The sequence below is a fragment of the Argentina silus genome (assembly GCF_951799395.1).
Source record: "Argentina silus genome assembly, chromosome: 14".
In the NCBI taxonomy this organism is placed as follows: Eukaryota; Metazoa; Chordata; class Actinopteri; order Argentiniformes; family Argentinidae; genus Argentina; species Argentina silus.
In genome coordinates, this window is record NC_139668.1 from 17,369,770 (window position 1) to 17,378,923 (window position 9,154).

Below are 9,154 nucleotides of genomic sequence, written 5' to 3' on the forward strand. Positions count from 1 at the left end.
CCCGCAGTAACTCCTACACACTCTACATCCTGGTCCACGACCACGCCCACTGGGACATCAGCAGGTGTGTGTGTTTGTGTGTGCATGCGTGCGTGCGTGCGGCGTTTCAGTCGTAGGTTATCCAACGCTGATCCAATCTCGGCAGTTTCTTCCCTTTTCTAATCCTCGATAATCCTGTCTAATCTGTTCCTTCCTCTTTTCCCAGTGGAGTGTACAGGCCTGGTGGAGATGCCGGCCTGGGATTGGTGGACAGCCTGCTCAACTCCTGGCAGATCAGAGACGCGCCAAACATCCTGACCCTACACGTGACCTCGTTCCCCTTCGCCCTGCAGACACAACACACACGCATCAGCCCTTACAACGAGATCCACTGGCCCTCGGCCTTCAACAACGTAATTTTTTTAATTATTATTATTTTTATTCATCTGCATGCATGTTGTATATCCTACATGGTATGTATTTGCTGACTAGCTGACTGCCCGTGTGTGTGTGCGTGTGTGTGTGTGTGTGTGTGTGTGTGTGTGTAGGATGCTGATCTGTACCATGAGAAGACGCGTTACTTCGGTGTGTCTGAGCTGCTGGACTCCACTCGCTCTGGCAGCGGCCTGCCCCTCCTACGCTACGACAGCTCATTTGAGAGCATGGCCTCTGCCCTGGAAGAGAGGTAACACACACACGCGCGCACGCACACACACACGCACGCACGCACGCACGCACGCATGCACACACACACACACACGCACGCACGCACTCAAAGTATGTGTGCATGACCTGAAGCCAGAGGTCTGAATGAAACCGTCTCCTCAGGTTCCCAAAGCTGCACAGCTCAGTGATCCGGACCCAGGTTCTGATCCAGCACTACAGCGTGGCTCTGATGGCCGTGTCTGGGCGGCCCGGGGGCCCGGGGGAGCAGAGCCTCCACAAACACACCTCCGTGGAGACCCTGGAGATCGTCCAGAGCCTCCTGAACTCCGCCCAGCGGTGCCCCGCCCAACACGGTCACATGGTGTTGCTACGCATCCCGTCATTGGCCCTGGCAGCGTGGGCCCACCACCGATTGGCCAGCGTGCGGGAGAGACTGGGACTGCAGGAGCGCTTTGAGGTCATACTGGGAGACCCGAGCCAAGCCCTCCACGTAGGACAGAGCTTCACTGACCGCATCAAGGTATGGTTGTCACTTTTTTTTTTTAAATATGTTTTTAGGGCATTTCAGCTTCATTGGGATTGAGAGAGTAGAGATTGACAGAAAGGATGGGTGAGAGAGAGAGGAGGGATGACATGCAAGACATGTCGAGGGTCGGAATCAAACCAGGAACCTTGCGATTATGTGGTATGCGCATTTGTGTGCTACGCCACTAAGCGCCCCCATGGTTGTTACGTCTGTGGTTGTCACACCATACAGGGACAGGGTCATTCTGTAGGGCTCACGGTAGGGCTTCTCCTTAGACAGACAGTCACTCCATAGTTCATTGTAGGACAAATCACTGTTCTAGTTACTTTATAGGGCAGCACTGTGATTTTTGGGGAGTAAAGTAGGTTTGGTGTGTGTCTGTCTGTGTGTCAGCTTATTTATATATTATATATAAATAAATATATATATTATATATTTGAGTCTTGGATTAAGTGTGTGTGTGTGTGTGTGTGTGTGTGTGTGTGTGTGTGTGTGTGTGTGTGTACTGTACCTGTGTAGTAAAGTAGGTTTGGTGTGTGTCTTGGATTAGGAGTGTGTGTTTGTGTACTGTAACTGTGTGTCATCCCCAGGTGTGGCTGAAGATCCAGGATGGAGACTGGGCCCCTCGGACCTTCCTGGAGCTGGAGGCTCTACCCTGTATCCTCATTCTGTCTGGGGCCGAACCTCTGGGAGAGTCCCTGCCCAGGTACACACACACACACACACACACACACACACACACATATACATATGCACACATACACAGACACATACACACACATACTGTACACATGCACACAAACACACACACACACATGCATACACACACACACACACACACACACAAATGCACACTCACACACACATACAGTATGTGCACACAAACACACACAGACTTGCACACAAACACACACACACATATTTGCACACACACGCGCACACACCCACACAGTCTGTTATTGTTTCCATTACACACACAGAACACTGGAGAAGAAGGTCAGTTTGACCTAGAGAGAATGTGAAGTCTTTGCTGTTTCCTGTAACGTCCATTTATGATTTCAAAAGAAATGCCAGATTTTCCAGCTGTGTCTGAATGAGGCCAATTTTCCTGGCAGCAGGGCTGCAAACAACAAAGAAACGACCAAAGAAACTAACCAGTGTTACCTGAATCCAACAAACACAACCAGAGTTCGATGGTTGGTTAGGTGTCTGGCCCCTGCCAATGTGGAGCCTGCACTTCATCAATGTGAAATATGTACGCTTTGTTTGGTTTCTCGGTCCCCCAGGTCGTTAAAGTACTGTGACCTGCGTGTCATAAGCTCCTCCTACCTGCAGCGCACGGCGCTAGAGCAAGAGCTGGGATTGGCTGCCTACCTGGTGAGGGTGGAGCCCCAGGGTTCGCAACCCCCCCACGCCCCAGGCCCCGGCAGCGACCTCTCAGAGAGCGACCCGGACAAGCTCAGCAGCACCGACAACGAGGAGGAGGAGGTGCAGGAGAATGGTGAGCACGTGTCTGTGGAATACAGGAGTTACACAACACACGTTCAGATACTCCCCTCAGACATGCAGCAGGAGTGGGAGGAGTTTTGATAAATGGGTTACATTTATCGGAATTGGGGAAGATTGGCTGACAAAACACCAACGCACACAGACACAGGCCACCCTCCCCTACACACACGCACACACGCACACACACACACACACACACACACACACAGACACACACACATAATGATGGTTTTTGATGACTATAACACACCCACACCATACCATACCACACCACACAACGCCACACACACACACACACACACACACACACACACACACACACCACACCACATCACACCACACATACTCACACTGAACATTTAGCCAATGGGAATGTACACTCAAAACATTCCTTTGTATTCAAAACATCTTTGCATTTTTCTCTGACCATCTCTCCTCCTCCAGCCCTCAAGTCGGACCTCCCTGGCCTGGGTCACTCCCCTCCCTCGGCCCCCCAGCCCCCCCCACCGTGCCCTGACAGCAGCGTTCCAGACCCCAACAAACCCCAGACAACCCCCCCTCCTAACCCCAACCAGCCTCAAACCCCCCTCGACCCACCCCTGTCCCAACGCCGCGCCTCCAAGTCCACCTCCTCGGACTCCTCGTCCCCCCGCGCCCCCTCGCCGTGCCAGAGCTGCGCCTGGGCGCGGGGCGTGAGCCGCCCTCCCTCCGTGCTCCTGCCCCGGGCCCTCTATGACATCATCACGGCCAGCGACAGGAGCGGGCTGCCTCGGTGTACGTCCTTCCTGCCTCACCTGTCTGTGGCCTGGGCTAGCAGCTTCAGGTACTGGGGCTAACGCACCGCTTCTGTCTGGAACTGGACAGATGCACATGCTACACTGTTGTTCACTATGTGAAATAGCATAGCTTGTGAAATAGCCTAGCATTTAGCATACTGTTGCTACACTGTTGTTCACTATACAGAGTACAGTGTTCATTGTAAGTTGCTTAGTATGAAAACAAATGTTTGGTGAGTAATCCTTATTATTCTATACTACAACGAAGAGCTTACTGTACAAATGGCTGTTGAAAAGACTGAGAAGTTTGAAAATGAAAGGTTAAATGAAAGTGTGTGTGTATGTGTGTGTGTGTGTGTGTGTGTGTGTGCCAGGCCTCTGTTGAGTAAGATGATGACGTGTACAGAGCAGTCTCTGTACTACCGCCAGTGGACCGTGCCCCGGCCGCACCACATGGACAGCAGCAACCGCGCCGCGGAGGGACGCAGCGACAACTTCCACCCCCGCAGGCTGCTGCTCAGTGGACCCCCGCAGGTACACACACACACACACACAGACTGTTGTTTAGCGTTCACCCACTGCTAAAACTAGTCTATTGTGTCCTGACCCCTCCACACACCCTCACCCTAAGTGTCTACCTGTGTGTACCCTGTCAGGTGGGCAAGACTGGGGCGTACCTGCAGTTCCTGGGCATCCTGTCTCGCATGCTGATCAGACTGATGGAGGTGGACATCTACGACGAGGAGGACATCAACTACAGTTAGTTACCATTCAATAGGACACTCCACACTACGAGTTATAATACACTCCTCTATAGCACAGATACTCGTGGAGCTACGGTCCACTTTAACGTCTGCTTTAAGGAATCATAAGCTGCTGAAGATGTTGAGTGGAAGAGAAGGTATGAGATACTATGAATGCGTTACTGTACACACGTGATTCAGAGGGTGTGTGTGTGTGTGTGTGTGTGTGTGTGTGTGTGTGTGTGTGTGTGTGTGTGTGTCTGTGTGTGTGTGTGTGTGTGTGTGTCTGTGTGTGTCTGTGTCTGTGTCTGTGTGTGTCTGTGTGTGTGTGTGTGTGTGTGTGTGTGTCTCTAGGTGCACAGATGGAGGGTGTGCAGTACCACCCTGCCCATGCCTCCTGGCCTGAGCCAGACACACTGAAGGGCATGCCCTTCGACTACACCATCCACGACCCCAAATACGAGGACATCAGCTCCGTCTACTGCCCGGACTACAGCCCCCACACCAAGGGTAGGAGAGGCACAGGGCTACTGACAGGGGCTCCAGACCATTAATACAACAGCATTGACTGATTTGTAGTTTTATGTCATGTTATTGTTAACTCTTGATCTCTATTTCTACTAATACATCGAGACTACACTGATCATTAGGTATTTTTTCCTACTGTATTGTGGGTTCAGGAGGGCTCTCTCAAAGCAAACCTGGGGCCCAATGAAATTCTAACTCTCAACCTTTTGTTCTGTTAAGCCGAGCAGGCTGTGGTATATCTGTGGGTCTAGGAGGGGAGTTTTCCTGACTAACCCCTGGCCCTGCTCCTCTCCCCTCCCAGGAAACCTTCTGCGTCAGGAGGACGTGTACCTGCGCAGACGCACCGCCAGGATCAAACTGTCCAAATACGCAGCTTACAACACCTACCACCACTGTGAGCAGTGTCATGGGTACATGGGCTTCAACCCCAGATACCAGGTGAATAGAGAACACGCACGCACACACACATACACACACACACACACGTGCATGCACGCACACACACACACACACACACACACACACACACACACACACCTACACTTACACTTACACACACACACACACACACAGGTTTCTAGGGAGGTGTATATGTGTTCTATGACCACATGTCTGTCTGTAGATCTTTGAGTCGACCCTCTACGCCTTCACCTTCTCCCACCTCCTGCTGGGGGAGGAGATCCAACTCTACTTCATCATCCCAAAGTCCAAAGAGCACCACTTTAGCTTCAGCCAACCAGGAGGCCAGCTGGAGAGCATGAGACTGCCTCTCACCTCTGATTGGGTAATCCTTTACCTCACCCTATCATTATCACTCATAATTGTACCAGCATTAACACAAAGGAGGAAAAAAAGTGTTTAAACTTAGGCTGAAGCAATAATTCTAAACTACTATTACTTCAGTCTACTCTGGACCATTCAGAGTGCAATGCTCCATTCTGCCACCGGGGAGGGCCAAAGACAACACCGTCCCTCTCTGTCCCTTTTTCCATTTTGATCAATACTACGCTAATCGATCTAATCAATACGCCTACCTTATCTTTACTATAAATAAAGCACTTGGGGTTGCAAGTAGTGTCTATGAAAAGGTGCCAATAAAGTTTTTTTTTTTTTTTTTTTCTCTACATCAGAACCCTGACTGCATCAAGAGCCCCATCTTCACCCCGACGACGGGCCGCCATGAGCACGGCCTGTTTAACCTGTACCACGCCATGGACGGAGCGGCCCACCTGCACATCCTGGTCATCAAGGAGTACGAGATGGCCGTCTACAAGAAGTACTGGCCCAACCACATCATGCTGGTGCTGCCTACCGTCTTCAACGGAGCCGGCATCGGTACGCTAACCAGGAGCTAACCTGCTAACTAGGAGCTAACCTGCTAACCGCTTTTATGTCAGAGGAAGGAGGGAATAGTCAGTGTTTTAAACTTTGACATATAGATGATTTCCTGGTGGCCTTTCTCATTTGATTACTCGTTTCTCCATCCTTGTTTCACTCACGACCTCACTCTCATCTCTTCACACCCTTTCCCTCATCACCCTCTTTGTCACTTCTTGCCCTCTCTCCTTCCCTCTATCTCTCCATCTCACTCCTTCCTGCTATCTCTCCATCTCACTCCTTCCCTCTATCTCTCCATCTCACTCCTTCCCTCTATCTCTCCATCTCACTCCTTCCCTCTATCTCTCCATTTCTCACTCCTTCCCTCTATCACTCCATTTCTCACTCCTTCCCTCCTTCCATCTCTCTCTTTCTGATTCGTTCTTCCGTCTGTCACACCTGTGTGCCTCTCTCTCCTCTCCTAGGTGCGGCCCACTTCCTGATCAAGGAGCTGTCCAATCACAACCTGGAGCTGGAGCGCAGCCGCAGGGTGGAGGGAGGGGGGCCGCCGGGGGACGTCTGGCCCTTCGTCCTCCTCGCTGACGACTCCTGCGTCATGTGGAACGCCGTGGACCTCGACTCACATAGGTACACACAGATGCACACACACACGGGCGCGCGCGCACACACACACACGAGCGCGCACACACACACACACATGCATACACACGCACGCACACACACACTTACACACACACACTGAGTAAGTACATACATACACTTGAGTAAACAATAGGAACAAGCACTGTGCTTGTAGGATACCCAGGTGTACTGAGATGTACCCAAAGTAGTGTTATTGATAAATCTCTGTTTCAAGCTGCAACCGATTTCTCCCTCCCTCCCTCCCTCCCCTCCCTAACCCACCCTCCCTCCCTCCCTCCCTCCCCCCCTCCCTCCCTCCCCCCCTCCCTCCCCTCTCAGCAGCGGGCCCATGGAGAGGAACGTGTCTCTGAAGCAGGTGCTGCAGCACATGGAGGCGTGTCCTGACCTGAGCCGCTACGGCCTGTGTGGGATCAGGAAGTGGAGCAGCCGCGGGCCGGGGTCGTGGGTTCACCCGGGTCAGCAGGGGTCAGGGAGACCCCGGGAGCCCTTCTCCAGGGGCCACCTCCACGACTTTCTGCTGCTCAACGTGGACCTGAGCCGGGACATCCAGTACAACCAGAACCGGTTCACGTGTGACGACGTGGACTTCTCCCTGCGGGCCCACAGCGCCGGCCTGCTCATCTGCCGCTTCAACCGCTTCAGCGTCATGAAGAAGCAGATCGCCATCGGAGGATACCGCACCTTCATCATCAAGACCAAGGTAGGGCCTGGTACACACACACACACACACACACACACACACACACACACGCACGCGCACGCACGCAAACGTAACACACACAAGCAAACGCAAATACACACGCACGCAAGCAAACACAACACACACACACATGCACGCAAACACAACACACACACATTACCAGTGTGAACCTACACAGAGTAGAACGCCAGGGGGAAAATGATCCAATTGAAAAATGATCCAATTGAAGTACAGTCCCTCATGATGTAATGTGATGTCTGTGTTGTAATATTGTTTTGATGTTGTTGTCATGTCACATAAAAACATGTTTTTTGTTGTTCCAGATGACGGATGTCCCCACCTCAGTGCAGCCATCCCAGTACATCTGTGCCCCAGACAGTAAACACCCGTTCCTGGCTATGCCTGCCCAGCTGCTGCTGGAGAAATACCTCCAGCACACCAGCCAACGCCTGTTCCCTCTCAGCACCAGGAACTACACACACCCAGTATTGTCTGTGGACTGCTACCTTAACCTGGGGCCTGAGGTACACGCACACTACACACACACACACACACACACACACACACACACACACACACACACACACTTGCTGGTGTGTTTTTCTGCCACAAGCAGTCTCTGTACTGTATAATAATTGGCTGGTTGGTCCCTGTCTGTCTGTCTGTCTGTCGGTCTGTCTGTCTGTTGGTCTGTCTGTCTGTCGGTCTGTTGGTCTGTCTGTCTGTAGGTGACAGTGTGTTTCGTGAGCTCCAGGCCTCACTCCATCAACATCAGTACTACAGGCCTGCTGTTCAGCGGACTGCTGCTCTGCTTCTGTGACTCCTTCGTTACCCCAGGATTCCTCAAGAAGTTTCACTTCCTTAAAGGTCCCTGAAAGCACACACACACACACTTGCACGCACACACACACATGCACACCCGCACGCACACACACACTCACATTCACTCACACACACACACACATCACTACCATCACTCTGAGCCTACCATCTGACGCTTCCTAACATCAGCCCCCCCCCCCCCTCTCCAACCTCCCCAGGAGCGACCCTGTGTGTGATCTGTGCAGACCGCAGCTCTCTGAGGCAGACCGTGGTGAGGCTAGAACTGGAGGACGAATGGAGGTTCAGGCTGAGCGATGAGTTTCAGACAGCCAACGCCAAAGAAGACCGCCCCCTCTTCTTCCTCACGGGGAAACACATATGAACCCTTTTGCCCTAAACCCCCCCCCCCGACTACAATTAGCCCCCACTACAATCAGCTCAGCTTGTGTATAAAGCAAATCATTCCATGGTTTATGCGACCGTTCATATTGTAGATTATGAGGTGTATTTTCTGCTGGGCATATTTTGTACAAAACAGTGTTTGTCGATGTTTGTTTCGCTTGGTCTTTTGTGATGTGTAGCGCTGGAATGTTGTTGAGTACATTAGAAATATGTTTTGGAAATATGTGTTGACTTTCGGCCGACATACGGTTTTGTGTCATGTAAAAAAAGTACTTATCCGCCAAGAAGAGGAAATTTCTTTCATGACTTCGATACAATGCTCTTTATATGAGATTTTCAGTTTCCTGTGGTTTTAATGTTGGATGCTTGGTTTCTGTGGGTTTGTATTGTTCCCCTGTAATGTAGCAAAACCTTGAATCCTTGGTGTAATAATCTTTTGGGATTATTTTATGTACTGTATGTTACACTGCACTGTATAAATGTACATGTTTTTATAACAGTCTCATTCTTTCATATGTCCTCA

General features: G+C 51.3%; 1 protein-coding gene across 1 annotated transcript in view; it reads left to right on the top strand.

The window, feature by feature from the left end:
* greb1 (growth regulating estrogen receptor binding 1) overlaps positions 1–8,611 on the top strand; it is a gene marked incomplete at both ends in the record, with an annotated part of 17,893 nt that extends 9,282 nt beyond the window's left edge. The window contains 18 exons of the mRNA XM_083684229.1: positions 1–64; positions 206–392; positions 528–664; positions 808–1,165; positions 1,762–1,877; positions 2,458–2,672; positions 3,125–3,503; positions 3,831–3,990; positions 4,113–4,215; positions 4,554–4,709; positions 5,029–5,165; positions 5,350–5,511; positions 5,858–6,062; positions 6,530–6,692; positions 7,026–7,407; positions 7,731–7,931; positions 8,136–8,274; positions 8,448–8,611. The exon at positions 1–64 is cut by the window's left edge and continues 117 nt beyond it. Coding sequence (XP_083540355.1) covers positions 1–64; positions 206–392; positions 528–664; positions 808–1,165; positions 1,762–1,877; positions 2,458–2,672; positions 3,125–3,503; positions 3,831–3,990; positions 4,113–4,215; positions 4,554–4,709; positions 5,029–5,165; positions 5,350–5,511; positions 5,858–6,062; positions 6,530–6,692; positions 7,026–7,407; positions 7,731–7,931; positions 8,136–8,274; positions 8,448–8,611 — 3,428 coding nt within the window. The remainder of the gene's footprint in view (positions 65–205; positions 393–527; positions 665–807; positions 1,166–1,761; positions 1,878–2,457; positions 2,673–3,124; positions 3,504–3,830; positions 3,991–4,112; positions 4,216–4,553; positions 4,710–5,028; positions 5,166–5,349; positions 5,512–5,857; positions 6,063–6,529; positions 6,693–7,025; positions 7,408–7,730; positions 7,932–8,135; positions 8,275–8,447) is intronic.
* Positions 8,612–9,154: the final 543 nt, after the last annotated feature.